The 27172-nt window shown below is 35.6% G+C and overlaps 1 protein-coding gene across 5 annotated transcripts in view; it reads left to right on the top strand.

Moving 5' to 3' along the window:
• PCDH9 (protocadherin 9) overlaps positions 1-27172 on the top strand; it is a 675825-nt gene that overhangs the window by 422714 nt on the left and 225939 nt on the right. For 2 of the 5 annotated variants that reach the window (XM_027650483.1, XM_027650475.1), the window contains one exon: positions 10778-10853. In XM_027650483.1, the coding sequence (XP_027506284.1) occupies positions 10778-10853 (76 nt within the window). Of the gene's footprint in view, positions 1-10651; positions 10854-11780; positions 14137-27172 lie in introns of those variants that run through there. The other 3 variants (XM_027650467.1, XM_027650459.1, XM_027650492.1) reach the window with 2 other exon arrangements.

The following is a 27172-nucleotide window of genomic DNA, read 5'->3' as shown; positions in this document are numbered from 1 at the left end:
TGCTTGTAGGAGAAGACATGACTACCAACTTAGAATTAATTGTAACCTAGTGAGCTGTCAGTGACACACGGTACTACTAGTTCAGGAAGCAATGTCCTGATGTACTATTCTCCAACAGCATCCTTACATGGAGAGCCTCCTTCCTTGCCCTCCTCCTTACCCCCATGCTAATACAAGATATCCTTAGAATCTTTGTGAGAATTCTGGTTTTTCTCTGCATTTATTAATCCTTGATGTATTGAGGATCAATATGATCTTCTTAATTGCATTTTTGCAAACTCACATAAATAAAAGTGAAGATTGTCATCATGATGCCACTATGAGCTCTGGTTACTTTAGAGTGTGATCACTTAAAGGCCTTCAGATTTTCTGGTTTTTTTCTCTTTTTTTTTGTTTTTCATTTAAAATAATCTTACTCTGACTACCCTCTGACACAAAAATTCTTAGTGAACAGCTGACCATTTGCTGCTAAATCTGAGGATGTTGAAGTATGTTTTTCTTCCTTTTATATCTATAATTAAACCCAAAGCATTCACATTAGTTCTAATATAGAACAAGGGCTGCATTGCCTCAGACAAAGATTGCTACCTTTACAGAAGATCCATGGCCTGCTTGATTTCCAAGGTTATGTGCGGTACTAAAGAATGCTAATGGAACAGAATTCTAAAGGAGTTTTTATCACATCTTTCTTTTTCCTGAAGATCACTGGAAAGTTTCCTGCTTCTTGGTACTGCAGAACCCTGCATGACTGCTGTGTTCACTGACAGTGATGAAAGCATAAATACATAGCACTTCTGTAACACAGTAATATGCAGCCTCAACAATGAGGTGCAGTATCAGTAATGATTATTGACATGATACCACATGTATCAGTTTGCTCAGTATAATTAATAAACTTTAGTCGATGTAACTCATTAAATACTATAGACCTAATTTATGTTAACATAAATTAAAATGCAAATATAGCAATCAATATTTTCATATATGATAGCAATAGGGTTCTTTTTATAAACAGCCTCCTGATAATGTACAGTCCTCAGATAAGAAATGTTCTCTATAGTTTCTTCTCACATTTGAAAATGTAATTTATAGCTAAAAGAAGGTCTCAGAAACTTTATTACCCTGTTCACATTACTGATGCTGGATGAGTTTTACAGAATGCAAATCAAGGTAAATATATTATTATAATTTACCTTGTTAAATTTCAGCAACAGCTGTTTCTACATTTTAGTATTTCATATGCATTATCGATCAACACATGTTTTTACTAATGTAAAACTTCTCAGAGTGTAGAGAAGTTATGCTGGTTATTGTTGTAATTGGTACAGTGCTTCTGAAATGCTTCTTCAGTTGAGTGCATTTGTAATGTGCATTATCTGTCTTGCTAGGAGTAACTCATCACCAAAATCAAAATAAACAAATAAACTGAAGATCACTGAAGTCTTTAAATTACTAAAGATCACAGAAAATATAGTTCTATTGCAGCTAAAATGTTTATATGTAAGTTAGACTAGTATCTTTTTGTCAGAGAGATCTGTTTGTTTAGATTCTTGCGTCTTAAATATTTTTCTTAAACACAACTAAAATTTCAAGTGTTGAATGTCTAAAGTCAGGTGCCTAAATAGTTATGAACTATTATAATGCAAATATCTAATTAGGTTAATTTTGGGCATTTAAATTTGAAAACTCTGAACTTCATGTCTCTCTACTGTCAAGGGTTATAAAAAGAGTTATCAAAGGAATTAATCTGTCCTAGGTCTTCTAATACATCCCCAAGTTTACCTTGTCATCTATGGTCAATGATCGAGTACAGGAATGTCAGAAAGGTATTTTACTGTTATTTTGAAATCATATATTTTTAGAATGGCTTGAATGCTCATTAGAGATGCCTTTCTTTCTCCAGTAACCACAGATCTGTTTAGAAAACTATTCAAAGTACAACACTAGTTTTTTATAGGTATATACAAAGTTGTTCCGTTTTTTAATGAATCCTTTCTCAGTTTTATTCCCACAGAGTTTCTGATTAGAAACATGTAAAAAATGTATCCAACTAGCATAGTTTACTGACATCTAGCCATTTGAGTGAATAATGTATCTGAACATTAGCTTAGTTGTCTACTGGTAATACAATTGGCTATTTTTTTTTTTTATATATTTTATTGTGTACAACAGTTTCCATCTTTTCTCTCCACTTGTCTTTCCATGCATCTGAGATATGAATTTGCATAATTGTAGGCTTAGAACTGATTTTCTGAATCTCAGAAAATTAATTCAGAAGGGTGGGGGTTAAGATTTAAAATGTTGAAAATTTATTAGTGTTTTACCAGACACCTAAGTTGAACAAGGTAGTGCTCTGTTTTAGACTAGATTAAATTGTAGAATTTATCTTTCCTGTTAGGTCAAATTTACCTTGCAGTCAAGATGTTTGTAGGTAGATAACAATACTTATTAAGAAAAGGAGTAATTGCCTTCTAAGAGGATATTAGAAAGGCAAAACAATATAAAATGTGTGATAGTCCTGTGTTTAGTCTCTTTAGTTAAAGGTTTGTCAGTCTTTTCAGTGTTCAATTGAAAAATAAAAAATCCTACAAAACCCAGGAATAATTTATGGCGTAAAGACTATAGTTTCATGAAATAAAATGAAGGAACATCACTACATAAACACAGGAAGAATGTGATATTTCTTCAAAAGATGACTGAAACCTCAAGATTTGACTGCAGGTCTTTCTTCGTTCACTGTCTCTGCAAAACTAAAACAAGTCCCCAACCAGAGAGGCTGTTTGTTCTCGACATTCAAGTGTGCTTGGGACCATCAAGCTGTCATTTCCTTGCCATACAAGGGGAAAGGCCAGTTCTCTGCAGCCTAGGTAGAAACAACGATATAATAGGTGATTATATTTATGCTTTCTTTTAGTATATTGCACTGTAATTTACAAACGTCTATGAAATTTTGGTACTGAGAAATTGAGCAGAAGAAGTCAAATGTTTGCCTAGTATAATAACAATTTACATTCTGAAATCAACATCAAAATTGTTACCTTAGGGGGAAAAGACAAGTAAATACCTAGCCACTCCAGCTCTTTATATGGGTAGCATGGTATGAAGAAGTAGCATGAAGATTCCATATGAATTGTTTTTTCTTCTTTCAATCTTATTTTAGCTTGAGAGTTTGGTCAAAAACTTAATCTATCTTCATTATCTTGGTTCTGTGGGTAAGATATCAAGATAGGTATGGAGAATGGATTATCCTGTGATGCAAGCAGTATCCTCGAATAAGGACTACCATGAGGACTGCATGAGAAAGTTTGGTTTAGATGTAGCCAAAAAAGAATAACCCTATTTGTCTTAGCAAATTGCAGGAATCTCCTGCACAATTTGTACATAACACAGAGTTGAGCCAGGATTATCAGGGAGAAGCAAGAGTGGCTTTTACTATGAAAGTAGAATGATTTTATTTCAGAATTATATTCTTTTGTGAGCTTCAGTGAAACATGAAAGAAAAAGGTGTGTTTCAGTGAGCTGAGTTACACAAAGCCATGTTTGAGGTGCTTTGTGGCCTTCCTACAAGATAGTCTACAACTTTCAAAGGTCAGAGTCCAGAACTATATTTTGATTCGTCTTTCCAATTTGGAAAAGAACATGTAGATTGTAGATTTTGGGGGCCTTTCACCAAGTCAATCAGAACTGCAAAAATACATAACAAACCACTGTTTATTTATAAAAGAAATTAATACAGGTACCATATGTTAATTCAGTGATCTTGCCAGTTTGTTCTGTGCAGCAAATACAAACATAAATACGTTTTGTCTAAGTTTCCCATTGTATTTTAGTTTAAAAGGAATCCCCTTACCCCAGATTACTCCTGCCACATTAAAAAGCTTGTGCTTCCAGTGTCAGAATTTAGGAGAAAAATGATTAATGAGAAAAGAAGGGGTTAAACTATAGTTTGTTAAACCTTTATTTTAAAGCTGTTATTAATCTGTTTTTGTGACTTAACCTCTATTTACAGTCTTGACCTTATAAAAAATTTAAATCCATGTTTTTGTACATGAACCAGGAATCTCTGCTTTAATCCTCCAAATTTTATCAAACAGACGTTTTCCACAGAGGCATTTGGAATGAAGAATAGATTTTTGCTGTGTCCTTACAACATTTCTTAAACTTGTGCACAAACCTATTAATAGTCAACATTTAATTATCAATAGCCTATGGGGTTTTTAGGGTATTTGTTTACTGCTTACACTTGATTTTATTTTAATATGTTTCTCCTCTGACTTCTATATTCATTAGTGGGGTATCAGTAAATTATGTTGTCTTAGATGGCATAATTCCCAAATCTTCGTTCGCGAAGCCCAGCCATGATGAGATGGCATAATATATGACGTATATAATATGACATCACCATAGATTCTTCTGGTTTTTTTTCAAAAGGTAAATTGTTTTTTTCAAGTTTCTCTTTTAAGCCTCTGTATCAATAATCTTTCCATAAGAAAATATTCCAAAATGTTTTCTTTGAAGTTGTTTTTCCTTCATAATATTCCTTTGCAATCTTAACACAAAACGTAGCATAGTAGTTCAGAAAGGAATGATAAGCAGTTTTTGTTGATGTAAAATCTCTATATCTGAATTAAAATGTCTCAATGACAACTAAAGACATGTCCTGCTTGAATATGTATTCTGATATGCAACCTACATCCCACTCCATAAAGCTTAATTTGACTTACTGTGAATTGGGTGTTTTTGATGTTTAGACTTCTGCCAGTCTGGAAAATCAAGGACAGAAATCAAGACTTTTAACTTACAACTGTACTGAGTGAAGAAGAGGGCATTTTGTTTAAAGTACCTGATTTGTAAACTCAAAAGGCAACTCAGCTTGTTAAAATTCAGCAGGTTCTATTTGCAACTACCCAGTGTAGAAATGTTTTTTTAATTACAGCTTGGTTTATAACAATGGATAGGATCTGTAGCCAAATTTGTCCCTGTGAGACATTCAGCAATGGAACAATAGTATAATTATTTCTGGGATCCCTGATTAGCAAAAACAATACAATAGTTGTACAAAGCTTGAAAGCTTGGGCTTTGGAATAAAAAAAGAGCAAAAGCTCCTCTTAATGCTGATTTCTGTAACTTGCTGTTTGATTCAAGCACATAATTGGGAGTAAAATGTGTTTTAGAAGCTACTGTACAAAGGAAATAACTGAAGAATTTTGAAACCTAGTGCTTATATTTCCTACATTAAAGTTCTGTTTCCAACACAGCTCGTAACTCACCTGCCACAGGACATTTCAAACACTCGATATCACATGACATGATCTTTCCCGTACTGCAGGTTTTTAGCACTCAGGTCCATAAAAGACCTTACACTATTTACAGCCCACTTTCTGCCTATGTATAAGGGTGTCTGGGAAAATAGGGCAGCAACCAAAAAGCTTAGTCCCATAAGCAGTGTCCAAACCTCACTAGTATTGGTTCAACTTTTCTAGAAATCAATGCTGAGGTGCAATTCCTACCAATTCTTTTGCTTAGGTAAAGATTTCAGGATTTCTATGGAATGAAATTACAAATTGTGGTTTCAGAATACATTTTACAGCTAAGATTGTAGAAAATAAAGTACTTCAGTACAGAATCATGTTGTCAGCTCTGGAAAAATATGAAACTGCTCCAGATATTCCCAGGTTTTCCTTTATTTTCAGTTAGAATTGATAGAATCACAGAATCAAATAATGGCTGAGGTTGGACAGGGCATCTGGAGGCCATCTAGTCCAACCCCCTGATAAAGCAGGGATAATTACAGCTGCTTGTCCAGGACTGTGTCCAGATGGCTTTTGAATATACCCAAGGAGGGAGACCAGACAGCCTATCTAGACCACTTGTGCCAGTGCTCAGTCATCCTCCCAGTAACAAAATGTTTCCTGATGTTCAGAACCTCCTATGTTAGTTTGTGCCCATTATTACCTGCCCTGTCACTTGTAATCATTGAATTCCTCATGTCAAGAAAGAGTGAAAAAATAGGACAGAAGAGTACGTGGATGGAAAAATTATAAACTTCAACACAAATATATTTTTAAATATTTTCATTATCTCCAAATAAAGTATTGCAGTGAAGAAAAATGCAATACGCTATGTCAAGCACGACTTCTACTTTTCTGTACTTGATCAGTAAGGTTAGAATATCCCCATCCTCTGCCATCCATTCCTCATCTCCACACAAGTGTTTTGGTTGCTATTTTTATTGGCATTTTCAAGTATCACAGATATAATTTATATTCAGTAATTCCACAAATTAAAATTGTTACATAGTGCTAAGTACATATTTGACTTTGCTGTAGCGGGAAAGAAGCAGCAAGAGCAGTTTCATGTGTCTTTGATTTGATATAATTTTGATTGTTCTTGTAAAAAAAGTATTGACTGGCTGACCACCTGGTCCACAAACATGAAAAAAAAGGTGTTCTGAACAATGCTTGAACTGTCCTACTTTTAACACCAGTTTACTATCCTTTATCACCATCTGAGATAGAGTTAATTCTTCTCTGTATCTCCTGTGGGTGTGAAGCCATGCCTCACTTAGATGAGCTTTATAGAATCTACTGTAGGTGATTAAAAGAAGAATGATTTCATGTAACTGGTACTAATTGTTTTCCTGAATTTTAAACTCAGCCCAGGTTCAAAAACCCATTGAATTGAATTGTTCTGAATTATATATTGAAACTAGTTTTGACACAGCTTAAAACTATATTGCTTTGACTGAATTCTCCTTTCAGTTTTGGACTTGCCATAACAATGATGTGATATTCACTGATTAAAAATAAGGACTAGATTTTTTCAGGACCTGAAGAAAATCCATATTTCCCCCCCAAAATATTTGTTCATGATTCAATATGTCATAGACTTTAGATTTGAATTTTGGCCAAGTGTTGGGACCTGAACCATAACCTTACCTCATGCTGTATATAATCCTGCATATGTTGTAGCATAATTGAAATTGTAATTACTTGTTATCATTAGTCCAAGTGTTGTACCGACTATAAACCTCATTACTCAAAATAACTTGATTCTGTCTTTAGGTAAAAAGAATTCAAAGCTGTGTTTGGTTGCACAAGGAAGTAGATAAACACAAACATAGTCTGTCGTAGGATTTTCCTCTGAAAGAAGAGACCCTGTCTCTACTGTTATGGAGACAAGAAATTCAGTGTACATTCAGTGAGGGGCGTGGTGCTGGATCTGGACCATGCATCACAGCTTGTGCGCCAAATGCCAGCTTCTGGGGACGAGTTTCTGTACCTTGCCAAATCAGGTGTGCATGGGGTGTGCATGTGGATTCACTGGCAAATTCTAAGCTGGACCAACCAGGGAGTAGAAGGTCCCAGGTCTGGGCAGGCATATCAGGCAGGCAGAAGGTCTGTGCTGATATTTGGGGGGACCCACAAGTGCAACCTGCTGGTGGGACAAGTATATGAGTTCTGCATGTGTGCAGTGAGGACCCAGTGGCACCAGCTGGTGAGCTGGTGACCTGTGGGATGGGTAAGGGGGGCTGGGATCTGGACAGGAGTGTTGGGCAGGCAGAAGGGCCATGCTGGTGCTCAGGACAACTGTAAAGGTGTGTGTGTTTGTGAACCTGGGCAGTTTAGAGTGTGTGCTGCACCTTCTGCCTCTGCCAGCCCAAGAAGAGGAGGGAACCTGTCTGCCTGAGCTTGGTGTGAGTCCTGAACGTGGGGACTGCTGGGAGCAACACTTTGTCTGAGGCCATCTGTGCAGCCACAGTGTCCATGTGTGTGGCTGGGATACACGCTTAGTTTGGTGACTGCAGCAGCATTGCTAGTGCAAAGGAGACAGTGGCAGATGCATCCCTCAGCCTGGGCAGAGACCTCAGGCTGGGCACCAGCAGCCAGGCAGGAGGGTTCTGGACTGGGCAGTGGAGGTGGTGGCCACATATCACATTACTCTGTCATTAACACTCACTTGGAGTGACAGCTTAAGCTTTTGCTTTGAGTCTCCTGTTGTAGAAGGGTTGTTCCCCTCATTGTTTTGAAGGTACAACTTAATCTTAACGTTTCTTGATGGACTGCATGTTGTCTGTCCATCATTTCTGAAACTGAATCACTATTTACATGACCTTTAGATTTTTTTTTATAATCCTTTATAATGATTTGTGGAGACCTTGATGGGTGCACTGAAAGCCAAGACAATGTTTTTTAACATTTAAAGTATGGATTTAAAAATTTATAGCACTATCAACTAAGAAGTTGCCAGTATTAGTGTCAGGCCTGCGTCATTTTACTGTCTGACTGATTCCTGTCTGTCAGTATAGAATCAGAGCAGATTTCATTTACAAGGAGTTTTTGTTATCCAGGATCAGTATTTTTACTACATAACTTATGTTATGTAGTTATGTAGTTATTTCATAACTCACGAAACAGGACATTTTTGTAGTTATGTATTTTTTTGTTTATTTAGATGGTTAATTAATTACAGGGGTTTAATTATTTTGCAAAACCTAAAACTGAATTTCTCACCTCCCTTATTTTAGGGTTTTATTTTCTCAGTCATTCAGATTTTCTCATAGAGTCTTTTAGATTTAAGAGCAAATGAAGGTAATCTCCTTTCCTCAGATCGTAGTGTAGCCTGGGGCAGGGAGGGGGGGGATGTCCCACCACAGTGATTGTCTTACTAATTTTACTAGCAACATAAATTCTCAGTTTGGAAAAACAGGTCTCTAAATTTATATTTCTGAAAATAAATACAGGAAGAGAAGATTTTGAGTTGTGTAGTTAGCTATATTTCCATTTTGCTCATATTGAATGGAAAGAACATGCTAATGATTAAAAAGATTGTTTAGGGTGGTAGTTCCGGAAGAAAAAGTTGTAAGAAAACGTAACAAAGGGTGAGGTAAAAGTTGTTTTAGTGACATATAGAGTTAGGGTCTCTGTTGATGTAAATGAATACAGCCCAATGACTGAGAGGATCTATTTGGTTTGCTACATTTGGATTCTAATGTTAAAACTAGAAAAGAAACTTAAAAGTCAAATACTAATTATAAAATCACAGCCAAGAGCAAATAGTATTACATTTTATTACTGAATAACACAGTAATCCAAAGTTGACTTAATCAACTATGTCCACCCAAGGGAGATTAATAAAGAGAAACCTAGTAGATGTTATTCATCATCATATAAAATAGTAGTAATTACCATTAACAAATAGTTTTTAATAAGCAAACATACAGTTAGTACTATTAACTTGAGGTTTTTCTCATTAAAAGAAAAATTTAAAAAAAGGAAAAAAACCCAGGGGAGTTGGAACCTGATACTTTTTCAGGATGAATACAAGGCACCTGATTTTAACTACTTTAAAAATTGTTAACTAGTGGAAGATACCTGTTGTAGTATCTTCCTGATGTTCCTTTCACTTCCGACTCTATAGAAATCTTGAATCATTAGCTTAGATATAACCTCTAAGTATCAGATTACTAATATTGATAGGAAGTAAGCACTAAACTAAACAGTTATTAAGCTTAAGATAAACTTTGTAAATCTCTCCTTTATCCTAAACCAGTCTAACTAACCAGACCACTGAAGCTGCTGAAACTCATTTTTGTGGGAAGATGTGCTTAACTTAATTTAACCACTCTCTTGAGATACTCTTGAACTAGTTGTTTCAAATCCTTCAAAGATGCAGTGTTTTGATCCGTGAAGACCTGTAATATTCCTTTCATGAATCCAACAGTCACGCCTGCTAAACAATTTGCAGCGGTGTTTTCAGCTCTGAAGCTCTTGGGGAATCACTGTATCACTCTGTGGCTGCAATTCAAAAAGTCAGATTATTTCTTCAGATGACAGATGTTCAAAATCAATAGTGGTTAACTAATCTAAGTGTACACTGCAGGACTTTTTTTTTCTTTGGAGATGATCGCAGGTTGTTTGTTTTTTTTAACTTCAGGAAAATGTGTAATTCTGCCTCTCTATCAGTGTGTTCTTTTGAACAAAGTATATGCTGTTTGTTTTTATTTCTCTTACTGAAGTGATAATTGTTTATTCTGTTATTGCATCCTGTGAGTCTTTGCTGACCACTGTGACTTCACAGATATATCATCAATCCTAATTATCCATTTTAGGTAGATAATTGGTATCAGATAAATATCCTTATAGATAGGTATTTATGTATGCTACTATTCCTGAAAAGTGACAACCATTTTTATGGGTTTGTTTAGCTTAGTGGACTTCTTCTTTTCCAGTTAGAACAGATTTGAACCTCAGAAATATATACTTATTTCATTTTCGGATGTAATTTTTTTTTCATAACGTAGTTTGCAACTGTTTTTGCTTCTCAGAGAGAGCTTTTTTAAAATGTTTTTAAAATTATGAGAAATATACCTAATTTTCTACTGATCAATTTCTTATGAGAAGCATACTTCACCGATGAGCATGTATAGACCTTTGAAATTTGGCTCTCCCATCTGCCATCTTCCAATCTAAAAGCAAACCAAATGAAAAAAAACCCAAAAACAAACAACAAGCAAATATGATAATAGTAATTGCCTCATAAGCATCGCTAGGGATCTATTTGTATGTCAAAAGTTTAAAAAAAAAATAGTCAGGAGAACAGAACAGAAAAGAAGAGCACTAATCAGTGTGTCCTGTGCTCTTCTTTGTAGTCCCAGCGCCGTGTTACATTTCACCTCCCCGATGGCTCCCAGGAAAGCTGCAGTGACAGTGGTCTGGGAGACCACGAGCCAGTGGGTGGTGGAACCCTGATCTCACACCCTCTCCCTCTGGTTCAGCCGCAGGACGAATTCTACGACCAGGCTTCACCAGACAAGAGGACTGAAGCTGATGGCAATTCTGACCCCAACTCGGGTGAGTCACCATCACTGCTCTGCTTATCTGAATTGCTTTGCTAACTTGGTTACATTCTTTTCCATACCTATGAGCTTTGCAATGGTAGAGATATTTTTAAGCATGTGCATGAATATTTGGTCATGTTATCTCATAAGGATTGTTTGGAAAGAATGTAGTTTACCTGAAGTGCCTCATATTGTAATTTAACTGCAGAACCAAAAATACACCCAGCGGAATAAACAGCTTTATACTAATTGCACAGTAAGTAAGAACAGCTTCCTAGAAGGATGTCCTACAAGGTAGCAAGTTTTTCTTCATGTTTGTGGTGTTGTTGCTGTTTAGCTTTCTACTTTGTTTTCGGAAAGGAATTCTAAATATCATTTTAAAGAGCAGGACCATGGAGGTTGCACTGTCTTTTAGACTAACATAGAAAACAGTAAATCAGTGAAGCACTGAAAAATTTAAAGAATCCACATTTTTGTAACACACAATTACCCCTTCTAATAGCAAGAATCACAGGGTTTCTCTGTTAGGTTGGAATGGCATGATCTTCTGTTTTTTTGGAACTGTTGGATATGTGTTTTTGTACAAATGTTAAGCATGTGCAGTTTGTCTAATTTGGGAATTTCTGCCGTTCTTTCATTCTCTATAATACATTTTCATTATTGCTGTGTTTTTGTGACAGTCAACACTTAAAAGTGAAACAATGTTTTAACCAATACTGGGACTACTATTTTGACATTGGAATGTGGAATGTGGAGACTTGGACATACTAAAAGCAGGGAGGGGGCAACAGTACTGCCCTTGAGCCTCTTGTTCTCTGTCTAGAAGGTTAAAAGTCTTATCTGTGCTCTTGGAAGGTAATTGAACTTGAGTTCTCTTGCATCCCAGGAGTATAGAAATAAGAACTAGTTTCTGTCTTTGGCATTTCTCCCTTTTGTATAGATGATTAAGTTGTCACTGGGCCTGTACAAACCAGGAAAGAAGGTGTCCTTGGGATCTGATGAACAATATTAAGGTCCATCTTCTCATTTGGGCAGAGCTGGATCTGAATTATGACATTTACATCATGGCAGATGAGAACGTGAACTGTGGAATATTGACTTTGGAAATATTTTTCTCATATTTTTATGGGAAGACCAAGAGATTGTGTTGGATGAAACCTGCAAAGAAACATTTTGAAATGCTTTACTGTCTGAGAATTGCATTCTGGTTTATTTTCCCCTATTGTCTTTTTCCTTTTCTTTTTTTCCCTGGATACAACACCTGCATATTATTTTCTTTACCAAAACAGAAATGTTGTTGGAACTATGGTCTCAAACCCTTAATCTGTAGAAATACAAGGAATGATAAACGAATAGCAACTATGAATGGATCGACTCTGGAGCAAGAATGTATGTCTGCTTAAGCAAGTGAAGAGCTTAAGTGGAATTATCCAGTTAATTCTCTGACCATGTATGAGACTTGTGAAAGATTTAACAAGATCAGAGAGGAGTTTTCAGGCAGCATTGAGTGTTGCCACTGTCACATTAGCTTCACCGACCCTGAATTGTGCATCTCTTCAAAATGCGGCATAAAAATCCTCCAGGAGAGTTAGGAAAAAAGGACTTAGTAAACTTCATAGAAAGTTATTAAAAAGGTGGTTTTGGAAATTTTTGTTAAGCACATTGTGCAAACATAGTATATTAATCATGATCAACTTTTCATGCCTAATATAGATGCTAATAGGTGATTAGTCAGAGTAAGTGTTCTTAAAAGCTATATGAAAAGTTTTAATATGTCTGTGGTTACACCCGGTTTAGCCTTAGGGATGCTAAATTCTTGTCAAATTTATGAAGATCTAACCATCAAGCTGTAGTGATGATTAGTGAAGTATTAAAGTATAGAATTTTTGCCTTTTATCAGAAATTGATATAGTGCATTCCATATCTCAAAAAATCTCATAAACTAAGAAGGGAATGATATGGTCATTACTGTGACAGAAATCATCCTAGGAAAACCCAGTCCAGGATGGGAGTGATGGTGCTCATTAGATGGATTTGACTTTTATATCCTATTCAGTATCAAGCTGTTGCCTAGGCATTGTGTCAAAAGTTATTTTGCTACTGGATGCACAAGTTTTTGGATGAGATGTGAAATGGAGTATAAAGTAGTTTATGGTCATTGAAGATCCTGTGGCAATTTTCAGAAGAGAAAAATGCTGTCTGGTGTTGGGCAAAGTTACTTTGTGGGTTTTTACATGCGTTCATAGTTAAAATAACCAGTGTAATATCATTTGAACATTGTATTCTTTGACACTGCTAAGCTGAATTTCTAGTTTTATTGCAGTGAAATGTTCAGTAGTTGTATTTAACTGTAGAGGTAGTTTCATTTCAGTGGCTGTTTAAGGAATTGTTGTTTATGAAAATACTTGGGTTATTCTAAGGTAAAATATACAACTATACAGTAAGGAAAAAATCATAGTGGAGAGACATAGTATTATCATGTACATGTACTGCTACCAATTTTTGATAAATGTTGCAGAACAATATTTCTATTTTAAATACTTCAACTGAAGAGAAAGAACAGTGTTTATGGGAATGTTTGCTAATGACCTCTACACAAAAATACAGATTTGTTCCACTGTATTTCTATGAAAGTTAATTCTAGGTAAAAGTTTGCTTCAGCTCATGAGAATGTGATGTTAATCTTGATAGTAAAGTCCTTGTCTCATGCTGAGAGCAATTTTGGTTAATGGCTTTAATGCTCAGTGAATTGTGTGGGTTATTACTGTACACTGTGAATTTCCATGAATAAAAATGCAGCTGTTGTTTCTCAGTATTAATATGTTGCTATTTTAATAGACCAGGGCCCAGGTCTTCAAAACCTGAAATATGGGTGGGGGGAAATGAGCTAAAAGTCTTGCTAACTTGCTATACAAAGATATGAGAAAACTTACTGTTATATTTGTTTGCAGTCATTAGCTTCTACAGAAACACAAGTACAATTACATGATTTAATGAAATAAACATGCACAGTGAGAGTAGATTTATCTAGCTGATCTGAAAACAGAAATCTCTCAACCCGGGGGAAACTGAAATGAAGAGAGAAGGCAAATACTAGCATTGTCAGCCCCACACTGTCACTGTGGTTATGAGGAAAAGGCAACAAGATAGAAATATGAAGTCCTTTATAATGATATGTAAACCCAAGTTTGGTTTGCATTACTCAAACCTGTCTTCTTTATTTAGAGTCTTTTATTTTAACTTGAGGGTTATATTTATTTTGCTAAGATGTGTTGTCCATTTCACTATTGTTAATTGATCAGTATTTATTGATAGTCAGAGGAGTATGATGTTAACCTGTCAATTGCAGCTCCCTTACAGTTCATGTTTGTCTCAATTGCAACTTGATACGCTTGATTCCTATAAAAAGTAAAGGAAGATATTCCGAAGATCTGTCATCTAAGTCAAGTTCTTTACCTTTTAGTATATCAGATAAGAATGTAGAAAACATTCCATTTCCTCTAGGATATTAAAAAAAAAAAAAAAGTCTGTATAAAATAGTATTTAGTTCTACTGCTTTATAGCATCTCTTATTACCAAAATTCTTGCTTTTTAATAGTTTTAAATGTGCGTATCAGCAAGTACACTTTTAACACAAACATCTCTATCATCAGTTCCATTAAAAGTGTACAGCTCTCTGATGTATTTTGAAGTGAATTATTTTTTCAGTAATCACTCTAAAGAAAACTGTTTTTGTTTGCCAGCAGTCAGGTGCTGAAAGCTATTTTTCATTACTACAAGTGTGTTTTTCATCAGTGTGAAAAAACAACCCACCCTATTAGTGAAGAATTCTTCTTTCTCTGTGGTTTAGTAAAGGTTGTCAGGGACTTAAATTTAGACTGGAATTTTTAACGTATCTAAGGGTTTCATGTGGCAAAGCTGTGCAATAGAACTGTATGAAGGAAAAATGTGCCTCCTAGTGTATAAAAGGAGAAAAAAGCACTCATGTAAATGCTTGATAAATCAAATTTTGATAGCTGCAAGCTGTGGATGTGATTCATTTTTCTTCAAAGAGATAAAGAGGAATAGCATATATTTAGTGGAGTGTTAGAACCGCTCTAGGGAGAAAGCCTACTATACACTGTGGATCAATCTATGCAATGATTCCAATGGTTTAAAACCAGACAGAAATATAATATTTATGTCTTCTGATACATGTTTATGAAGTTAAGTAAATGCTTGCCTAATTTCTACACCTCATTAATAAGTAGTATCAATATGTATTACATAACACAAAGTGATAGCTTTATAAAATCAAGGAGCTGTAGAAAAATTGTAAATCACTGTTTTGAAGGTCATCCTTTTTATTTAGTAAAATTAAACAGAATATTCTGTTCTGTCCTGTGTTTTTAATTACAGCTTCCAAAGCAATTCCATGTTCTTAGGAGTAACGTTATAATGCTGTCTTTCAATAATAATGTTTGTGGATAGCTTTTTTATTTTCAGTATAGTAAAAATTGTGTGGTTAAATTTGCCAGGTAAATACCTGAGTTCCTCCTTTTTAATAAAACTAATACTATGGCAGTTTAGTCAAGTGATGTCAGGGATATTAAATCATACTCTAATTCCAGTAATAAGTAGAAATATCTCTGTGGCAGTGGTTTAATTATGATTAAGGTTCAGAGTCATGGCAAGACTGTCTCGTATTACACTTGGTCATATGATAGTGTCCCATGTGGAGAAGCTAAGCCTTTCATGCAAAGAGCTTTGGTTTTACAGTGTCACTATCATTACACCCAGTGGGTGATGATGGTTTAACCTTGTGAGCGTACCCTCTGCTTAATCCTGTCTTTCATTTTGCTGCCTGAAAAGTTTCTTATTTGGCAATACTGGAGTAGTCCATAGCTGAACATCCTAAGGTGTAGAAAGAAATGCTACTCTGTTAATACTTAGGTCCATAGTTATTATTGTGTTTTCATTATATGAGAGTATGTGAACTAAAATAGGAACACTTGCCTTTGAGTCATATCCTCCATTTCATTAAACACAAGTTCATACTTTACACAGAATCTAACAGTCACATTTAGCTACAGGCAAGCAGATTAAGAAAAACTGGAGTCAAATTGGTGAATTAACCTAAAAAAGAGCTATAAAATAGTCTGAAGTCTGAATTCAATCTTAACTATTTCTTTAAAAAAAATAAATAAAATCTGAGAGGCTTAAGAAATATTGCCATCTCTTTACATCTCTTTGCTGCCTCATCACAGTGAGGATTTTAAAATTGTCTTGGTTTGGAAAAGCCACTGTACTACGTCTGTTCCTATTCTATTCTCTTTTCCTCCATACAACAAGGCCAATTGGAGTGTAAATCTGGATGCAATAGCCATTGAATGAGCAGTGAGAGAGGAACTTGTCCCATCACTTCTTCAAGAGGAACACCTAGTGTGTCTGAACTTCCTGGCTGCTGCTGCCATCCAAGATGAGAACTTGCAGGTCCTCAGGAGTGAGCTCAAAAGGCTAGATGGGGCAAGGGGACTATTAGAAATGTTAGAGGATTAAAGGAAGGGGAAGGCTGCACATTAGACAAAAGCTGTTGCCTTTGGCTGGCATCATTGTTGATATGTAGGACAGATGTTTTTGCCAGTGGCACAGGTTAAAACAAAAGACTGATTTCAGAAATTAAGAGTTATTTTTCTCCTATAAGTATTTTCTTCTCACAAGGATTTTCTTATAACAGTAAGACCAGGTCTACTGCAAAGATTCGCAGATGTTTTTAGGTTTCAAAGTGCTATCATTATCTAGTCAAACCTCTGCCATAGCACAGTGCTTAGGATTTCAGACAACTTTTCTTAAATCGAACTGGTGTTTTAAAACAGTCCAATGATTTATTTCCACTGGTATTTAATTACATGTTTTATGTGGGTTTACATGATGAAGTTGTGGGGAGGGGGGATGCAGAGATTGCTTCTATGAGAAGAGACCAGAGGCTGCCCTCATATTAGTCAGAGCCAGTTCTTGGTGGCTCTAAACCTGACCCACTGCTGCCCAAAGCTGCACAGCTGCTAACAGGAAAGAGTAAGAAAAATGTGAGAGAAACAAACCTGCAGACGCTAAGGTCAATGAGGAAGGAGGGAGAGAGTGTGCTTCAGGTACCAAAGAGATTCCCTCACAGCATGTGGAGAAGACCACTGTGTACCCAGCAACCCATGGAGGACCCCACCCCAGAGAAGGTGGGTATGGCCTAAAGGAAGTCCATGAAGAGCACTTGCAGGAGCAGGAACTGTGGCCCCTGGGGAACCCACTCTGGAGTAGTCTGTCCTTGAGGGTTTGTACCGCATGGAAGGAACCCATGGTGAAGCAGGTAATAAAGGACTGTATTCCTTGGAAGGGACCCCATGTTGGAACAGGGGAAGAGTATGATGAGGAAGGAGCAGCAGATACAAAGTTTTATTGACCAACAGCAACTTCCCTTCCATGTCCCTCTGCACCATTCACTGGCCTTGGCAGGGGCAAGCTGGGTAGGAGTCAGAAGAGGAGGATATGAAAGAGTGAATTTGAGCCTGGGAAGAAGAAAGGGGTGGAGGGGAGGGGAAGGGGTTTCTCATATTTTTTTTCTGATTTCTCAGAATCCTACTCAATTTTTTATTGTTAGTTAATCTTCCCCAGGTTGAGTCATTTCTGTCAGTAGTGTTAACTGGTGAGTGTCCTTATCTCAATCCATAAACTTTTCCATCTCATTTTCTTCCTCTGTTTTGCTGAGAACCAGGAGTGACAGAGGAGCTTGGCTGAGTATTAAAAAGCACCAGAGTATTAAAGTTGGTTTAATATTCCCAGTCTCAAAGCATTTATCTTCAGTTTCTAGCTCTTGTCTGTGTGACTGTACCACCCTTTGACAACATGAAATCTGTGACTTTCAGAAGTGCATGGATATTTTGAGGCCCAAGAGACTGTTTTGATTAGTATGGCCTCCTGCACAATACAGGTCAGAAGTCTTAGTCAATAACATATAAAAACATGTGCTTTCTGCTGGTGTCTACACAATATGTTTCAGAATGATTCCTTGATTTAATGATCTTCAGTGACAGAGGAAATAGTATTATATTGGTTATTGACTTCAACTGAATCAGCTTTTGACCTTTTATTTGGTAAAGAGGGTGTTTGGTGTCCATAGTTCAAACATGGTGCTCAAGTCTTCTTGAACCTGTAATAAACTGGTTAATGCTTTGTAGTATTTTGAATGTTGCAACATTTCTGTCTGTTTTTAATATGGATCCCATATCTGTACAGCACAAAAAAAACCCACAAAAACAAAAAAAACAAAAGCTAGTCATAAGTTTCAAGTTAAATATTCACAATAAGAAAAAATAAAACGTCTTCCAAATTGCAGACTTTTAAAATCAGTTTTTCTCTGTATCCATAATTTTTCTGACCTGAGTAGGTTCTTTTCCATGCCTCATAAACATGCTGTTTTACCATACTTTTTATCAGTAGAACGGTAACAGATTCTTCTATTCTTTAAAGACTTTCCATAGGAAATTAAAGTAAAAAGCACAACTGAATAAATATATCTTTAATCATGATGAAATATATTAGAAATATATTAGTACTATAGGTGCTCTATCAGCTAACTGTGTTTGAGACAATGTGCCTTTTAAAGGTGTGACAGTGTTATTATGGCAGCAATATTTGTCTTATATTTTTGAGGCTGCATTTTCTGAAATTCAGTGAAGGTTATTGTTGGCAGCTTTGGCTCTTTTTTACCTTGATACTAAGATTAATTTTCTGATGTTTCACATATTCTTACTAATGGAATCTTGGCAGTGTAAGTCCTATTCACAGTGGCAAGTTGATTAGAAGAAAGATTATAGTCGTGAAAATAAAGGTGTTGAATTTAGCATGGCATTGTTAATTTCAGCATTCAAGTGGTTCCAATTTTTAAATAGAATTAGAATTGTTGATGGCTACAATGAGAAGAATAACTCCATGCAGGAGGAATAACCCCATTGCACCAGCACAGACTTGGGCCTGACAACTAGAAAACAGCTGTGCAGTAAGAGAACTGGGAGGCCTGGTGGACAGCAAATTGACATGAGCCAGAAGGCACCCTTTAAGAAAAGAAACCAACCTCCTGAACTGCATTAGGAAGGGTGTTGCCAGCAAGTTGATAGAAATGATTGTTTCCCTCTCCTCAGCATTCGTGAGACACATTTGAAGTGCCAAGTCCAGTGGTGGTTTTTCCAGTATGGAAGGGAAATGGAAATATGGCTTGAGTCCAGCAAAACTCCACAAAGATTATTAAGGTATTAGAGCGTCTGTTACATGGGGAGATGCTGAGAAAACTGTGACTGTTCATCCCAGAGAAGGGAAGGCTTAGGAAGGATCTTATTAATGTGTGCAAATACCTTATGTGGTGGGGGGAAGGAGAGCAGAGAGAGAGCCAGACTCTTCTCAGTGGTATACCAAATTAAAGAAGGGACACTGGGCACAAACTGAAATACAGAGAAATTTTCTTTAAACATAAGGAAAAAAAAAACACGCATTTTCTTACTGTCAGGACAATAGAACTCTGAACCAGGTTTCCCAGAGAGATTGTGGAGTCTCCATGTTTGGGTATTTTGAAAATCAAACACAATGTGATTCTAGTTGACCCTGATTTGAGCAGATAGGTTGGACTAAATCAATTCACCAGACTTCTCTTCCAATCTCAATCATTCTATGGTTCTGCAATCCTGTAAGTTAATTAAATTTGTCTTGTATAGATTGTGCAATACAGATGTGAAGAAAGAGGAAAGAAAAATGTGTGTTCTCTAAAGTAAATGAATTATAAACTTGTAAATTTATGGTAGGGTACACAGTGTAGAAACCAAACAAAAATGTACAATTCAAGTTACTGGTATCTATTCCAATTGCCTAAAAATAACAATGAAGAGCCATTTGTGATACCATAGGGTATTCAGTACACCCATATCTGGCATATGTTCCTCAGGATCTATTTTCTAGGGAATACCAGGCAGGGTAATGAAAAGCTGCACCAAAATTGCTCAAATTGCACCAAAAGCAGTTATAAGACAGCTATATTGAGACTCAATATCTATACTAGTTAGCCTAAATGCTCTCCACCATGGTAGGCTTCAGAAGAACATAAGCAAAAAAGACCAGTGGTCTGTCTAGCCTCATACTCTGTACTGGCAGTGGAAGAAGCTATATACAAAAGGCACTTTAGCTCCTGAGGCAGATATCTGAATTGGTCAAGTAAATTTTATAAAGTGCCTCTATCCCACCACAGGTTATGAATGAAGGCTATAGGAAGCAATCAAGTTTAGTTCCAGAAATTAATTATGAACTCAGCTCCATATTATATACTCCTGAATGTGCATACTTGCATGTAGAGATCTAAAACTTTATCCTAAGTGCCTAAGCTCCCTTTTTATTTTATTGAGCGTAAGAGCTTTCATTTAATCTTAAAGCAGGTACCTAAAACAGGTTGGCTAAATTTCACTCTAGAGTCCATTTACTATATTTCTATTGAGTATAATAGGAGCTCAAACACTAAATTCACGTATGGGCATTTGGAATGGAAATTAGCTCCAGAATGTAGATGTATAGGGCTCAAATAATTTCCTATACATAGGCGTTTGGTGCTATTTGAAATACCTTGAGACTACCTACTTCTTGTTAATTGCACTCCCTTTTTTCCTGCTTGACATCCACATGCAAATATCTTGGGTACCCGGGATGTTTCTAAACTGGCATTGCATGCTAATGGTTAAGCAGGAGAAGTGAATTTTAGGCTGAGATGTATCTATGACTCATTCAGATGTGAATTGTAGGTAGATGTGAATTAGTGTGAGTTCCAGGTGTAGGCAGTGGAGACCTAGTCAGTATCATAATTGAGTCTAGAGACCCATTCAGTTACTAAATGTGCGTCTAATTTAATGTGAGAGGGATGGTTTTCCAGACTCTATTGACCACATTGTATGTAGAGGAAGTGTAGACATCTAAATTTAGCTGATTCCAAGAAATCTAACCTTTTGTGTGAGATGAATCTCAGCTGTTCTTGTTGCTAAGAAAATACTCATATCTTTTACGAAATTTATCAGGCTTTCTTACCTATCTGCACATAACATTTTTCAAAGGCAATTTTACATTTTGTACCTCATTTCTTACAATTCTAATTGAATAAAAATGCTGGTTACATACCTTCCTCTTCCTCCTTTTTTTTTTGGTAGAACTGAAGTTAAAACATCTTCTCTTTTTAAAGCAGTTTGAAAGAAAGATTTCTAAAAATGTTTCCATTCTCTAATCAGTTTTTCTTCCTTCTAACAACACCAAATATTTCTGGTAAATAGTGTAAGTCTCATGACATTTTGAAAATTAGCATGTCTTGAAGTGAAGATGTTGCATTTTGACTGTCTCTTAAGAATGCCTATATGGGACATTCATGGAATCCTGCAATCCTTCCTTAAAACAAATAACTTGATAAGCTTTTGCTTTCCAGGAAGGAAATCTAGTCCTTTGGTAGAAAAAATGTGTTATCTTAAGAAATATCCTTATACCTCAGTGTCTTCAGGTTTGACCTAGTCTTGTCAAGAGACTAGGTGTTCATTTTGTTCATTATGCTTATTTTATAGCTTTATCTTTTTTTTCTTTTTTCTCAGACTTTATGTTTGCATCCCTCCCCCCCTCCCCCTGGAGAAATCCATGCATAAGAAGGGAGGTTCCCAGAACAAGATTTTAAAATTATGTTATATAGGTAATGAATATTCTTTTTTCTTTCAAATATTTGTCTTCCCAAGGAATGCTTCATGTTTTCATGCGTACACTTGGTCTGTTTGTTTTCATCAGGAGAAGAGGAAGGAAAGATGAATTAAATTGAAAAAAATAACGAATTATATTTATAGTCTAAAACATACATAAGTAAACCTTCTAGAAATAGGACTAAGAATTGAATATTTTCATAGTCTAAGCTTTACCCCCTTTCATACTGATCCAGGTAAATACATGTTAAAAGAATATAAGGTAGGGAGAATTAATATAATAATAGAATACTTATTTTTTCATTGTGCATAGCATGTTAAATTTATTTATTCTTTGGTTGCAAGGTGAAGGCATACCTTCTAGAGCGAATCCATCCAGATGCAGTAGCATCATAAGCAACCCAATTTAGGACATATTTGCCTTTGACAAGGAAAGGGAATTATGTACAAAGTCTTTTCCTAAACATTCCAAAACTTTGGGCTTTTTCTCATATGCAAACAAACAAATAGATAAAGACATAAATAAATCTTTAAGTCTTCAAGAAGGTCTGAAAATTTTGAAGCTTTGGCAAAAATCTTTTCAATATAAAACCCATGCTGCATTAGCACAAAAAAAAAAAAAAGTTTATTTAGTAACATCTAGTCACCTTTGGGAGAAAGTAGAAAAATATTTTCTTGTGTATACCTATACACTGTTTTTACACAATCAGTGTGTTTATAGGTACACGAGGAAGTATTAAGCAGCACAATAGGAACAGGCCTGGATGTGAAGCAGCTGGTGCTAAGAACACACTTTGCTGTGTACACTCCTGTGGCAGTTCCTCTGGACTTCTGTGGCCTCATGGACTGCACACCCTTGGTTACTGAGCAATAATTCTGTTTTCATTCCAGAGGTGACTTGGTGATTCATGTCAGAAGTAAACTCCTGCAAAATAATATTTTTTTTTTCTCTATGAGATAACTCATCTATCATTTTAAAGAAATCTACATTACTGAACTGCCATCAAAATGCTGCATGCTCAAATATTCTCAGCATACTTGTGGTGATTTTAAAGTTCTTCATTTGAAAACCACTCAAAAATGTCATTTGCACTACAAGACTTGAAATTAAATTCTATGTCCCCACCATTTAGGAGAAGGATTCTTTTTGCTCACTTAGTGACGTTCTCAATTCCTCTTTTAGATTAGATCTGTTTTGTCTTCAAGATCTAAAGAAAATGTTTAAGTTCATTGGGAAAGATTGAGTAACTTCTTTTACTTTATACTTACAGTACTGAAGTATTTCATTGCATAGCTACCCTTCTTAAATAATGTCACAGAGCTTACTAGTGAAGACATACTTTTATATCAAGCAAAAGCATCAGTTATAAATGATTCATCCATCTAAAAGAACTTGGAAAAAATAAAAACCTTCTCAACTTTATGATAATTGCATAGTTTATAATCCAAGAGCCTAATGGATGCATGTTTATCACTTTGCTCGTCCTTCGTTTTTGCTTATGTAAAATGTATATATTTATCAAATGACTGACAAGAGTGTGATGGAATAATTGACCAGTTTTGATGTTTAGCTTTTACTGAATATTAACAAATTGTTAAAGAGCAGTGGTCAATTACTGAATTTAAGGCAAAGCAATTTATTAGTCAAAACATGTTAAGTTGTTGCAATTTAAAATGTACTTAAAATATGCAAGCGCATATTTCAATGTTTCCAAAGACTTACACTTTAATATAGCAAAGGCATACAAAATAGATTTCATTTTTTCTGGAGAAGTCAGTACGATTCGGATGTTTTGGGGTTTTCTTCTTTGTTTAAATATATTGGTTTTGCAAAACTGTAACAAAAGAGGTTGGATTTAATTGGTAGCGTTAATGCAAGTCCCTTGAAACCTGGGCACTTAGAGTCATTGCAAGTGTGAATATGATCTGGCAAGTGCAGCACAGTCATTAGCTAATGGATTGTAGCTACAGTCTTTCAATAAAAATGTGTAGGTGGTTCGTAGCACCGTAGTGTTACCAGTAATTTTAAAGTCATTTGTAGGTTAGCTTGCGAAGTTAAAAGTGTAATCAAAAATTTCCCTGCACTGCTGCCTTTTTCAGCTGATTTAAGTGCAGATTCCTTGGATCATTTGGGAGAGGAACTAAATGACTCAAAAATAATCACCCACACCACAGTGGATGAGTTATTGGAATGATAGTTTTACAGTTTATTTTTTTTTTCATGAGAAATTAAAGGAGTAGTATAAGATAGTTGCTTTGTGCTATTACTCCAGGTATTAATATTTTTTTATATACTACAAATGCTTATTCTTCATTATTACTTCACTATGAATGGAAATCATATCTTTCTAGTTGTAAATAGGCACTTAGTAATATGAATCCCTATTGCACGAGCAGCTATACTGTTTGCAGACATATTAATAATACATTTTGCAGAAGACTGAAAATATCTAACATATGGTATAGATGAATATAGGTCACTGTGACAGCTGTAACACATAAATATATGCATATCTATGCATATAGACATACATAGATATAACACATTCTGCTAGGGTAGAGAGATGTTCAGATAATCTAGATGTTTACTAATGATACTGACCTTTGTCTACGCAACTTCCCCTCAGCATTTAAAGAGATAGTATGATTAGATGGACATTGTTAAAAATAAGCTGTTGCATCAGTGGCTAAGTTCTATTGATACTCTCTGCAGTTTAATCAGACTCTTAAGGTCACATTCCCAGGAAATTCTAGCTAGGAGCCTGTGTTCACATGCTTTATTTCTGAATGTGTGGACTGCTGTGTGAGGCATAGGATACCTGTTCGGTTCACCTTTAACAGACCTAACTAAAATAGTCCCTTTAGGGCCATGAAGGTGGTGAAGGGTCTAGAGGGAATATGGATATATGAAGAATGACTGAGGTCACTTGATTTGTTCAGCCTGGAGAAGAGAATATGGAGGGGAGACCTCATTGCAGTCTACAATTCCTTGTGAGGGCAAGCAGAGGGAACAGCATAAATCTCAGTCTCCCCAGGGAAGTGGTCACAGCACCAAACCTGCCAGAGTTCAAGAAGCGTTTGGACAATGCTCTGAGGCACATGGAAGAGGTCCTGCGAAAAGAAGGGAATAGGCTGAAAAAAGACAACTTTAGAGACACTTGTGAGTTTATCCATGTTATTTTACAAACAATGACAACTTTATTTTAGAAAAAAAATTACACTTTGAATGAAGTTTGCTTAAACAAAAAATACTGAAAAATCCTAGAATGGCCAAATAGTAAGTTGCCTTGCATGCTTTATGAACTTTTTGGACTGAAGGGTGATCCACAAGAACATGCATGACTTAAAAGGCATCTTTATAAGAGCACAATAAAATTTAAAGAACCTTTTAAGAATTAACAATTTTGGAAGACATCTTAGTACAAAAGAGACGCATTGTCCACAGTCTTTAATTTTTGGAGGAACATTTTCTGTGGCCTTTTAAAAATGTGTATTTCTCTCTTGCTTGCTTGGTTGACAAAAACTGTATTCTACTCTTCCGTCTAATTTAATTAATTTAGTTAGTTAGTTAGTGGTTTGTTTGTTTATTTATTACCCTGAAAGAATAAATCCTAATAGCACTTTATGTTGATGTGTGTCCATATCTCATGTCTTTCATTTAGAAACTGTGGATTTTTTTAGTGGGGGAGGTTCAGAAGTAACTGTTGATAATGCCTACTTTGTTGGATGAGTGTAGGGAAAGAAAAGAAGAGAAATTAGACTGGTGTTATTGGAGCAGCAGAGAAAAGAATGGCTTGGAAGATGTCAGGTAAACTGCCAGATGAATAGATTATGCACAATAGCATAGGCGTTGTGAATGAAAAAACAGAGGGCTGTGGAATTGACATCAGTATAGGTAATTCTTTCATGTACATTGAAACGTATTGGAACACCTCTGTGATGCTCAAAAGTTAGAAAGCTCTTTTATTTATTGCTCAAAAATGTCCACGAATCATTCTGTCAGCTGAACAAACTTGAAGGGAAGAATGCCTCTTCTCAGAATACTGTGAAAGACCAGAACAAACTGGAAAACAACCAAAATTGAGATAGAGAGTTCTTAGCTGGGGGGAAATATGAGTGCCATGTTGCTTAATTCAGCTGCCTTCCTTTTGGTCTTTTCCAGTGTTTGCCTATTACAAGATGCCAGCTTACTCAGTGTTGTATTTCAGTACAATGTATATGACATCTCATAAATCTGACAGGACACTGACAGCAGTGTTCTACTTTTCTACTCTGTTTGCCCATTAAAATCTGTATAATTAGGTCAAGGCTGTGAAAATGGGAGTAGCTTAGACTAGCCAATGGTGTTATCATATAACACTGACCTCCAAAATGTACTGGAAAAAATATTTGCATATTACACATTTCTGCTAACACTAATAGCAGAATAAGAACAGGTTTTTGGTGTTGTTTTTTTTTCCTTTTCTTTTTTATATCATATATGGATGGCATTGGTTACTCAAATGTGTGTGATTCTTATATATTCTGTTCAGTGCATCTGAAATTGAAATATGTGATATGCAAGCAAGTGTCTTTAACATGTCAGGCACAGAAGAGTACACTTAGTCTTGGTAAAAAGATGTCAAAATACTGGTTTGCTGTTGAGTTTTTTACAAATAAATTTGGAGTATATTGCACTTTAGCCAGATTAAATTACTGGATCATTTACATTATTTTACTAGATGAAAAAATTCAAATTTCTTTTTCACCGGAGCACGTAAGTGGCTTTAAACTGGGGTATAGTGTCTACCTAAGTCACTAGCACTGGTTTTGTTTTGATGGAGTTTATTCCACAGCTTTAATCATTTAAATTAACCAGTCACAGTCAAAAAGGGTTGATCAGTGCAGTTAAGTGTATGTCTCCAGATGATACTTCTGTAAAGTCTCAGTTATAAATAGCCAAGAGAGGACCTGTTAGAAAACAAAACAAAAACCCCAAACTAAAATAAATGATTGGAAATAATCTTAAACTATTTTCTGTATCTGAAGATAATCTGATAATCTGCCTTCTGAAAAGTTTGTCAAACTGAGCCATTAATCTATGTATCAGAGGGTCAAACTGCAAGCAACTTGAAAAAAGTATTTTCTACTCTAAGAGTTGTGCCCCATAATAGAAATTGATCTTTTTTAAAGGAGAAAAAAACCCAATGATTTTGAGTGTTAGAGTTTTGTTTGTTTGATTGATTGTTTGTTTGTTTTTAAAGGTGATTTTCTGGCAAGACATTTGAGAAGAGTTGTCCTTAATTATCATTGTAAGCATATTTGTTTGATGATCAGAAATAAAATTAACTAACATAGAGATCTAAATTTCCAGCCTCTGTGCACAGACATACATAGATTGTCCTCCTTAGACAACAAAAATGGATTAAGGAAGTACCAGAAAGATCAGCTAATTATGAAGCCCTTGGTTATTTCTAGATCTGTTTTACATAGTAGGTTCTTTAATAAACTCTACTAATGCAATAATTTATATTCAGCCATTCAAAGTGTAATACAGAATGAGTACCTTATCTATTGTCATTTGTTGTTTGCTCAAATCTTTTTGTGTGCCTCTTAC

This window comes from Corapipo altera, unplaced genomic scaffold, assembly GCF_003945725.1.
Source record: "Corapipo altera isolate COAL_440 unplaced genomic scaffold, ASM394572v1 0, whole genome shotgun sequence".
NCBI lineage: Eukaryota > Metazoa > Chordata > Aves > Passeriformes > Pipridae > Corapipo > Corapipo altera.
Note: the sequence above shows the minus strand (reverse complement) of the source record. Positions and strands in the feature narration are given on the sequence as shown.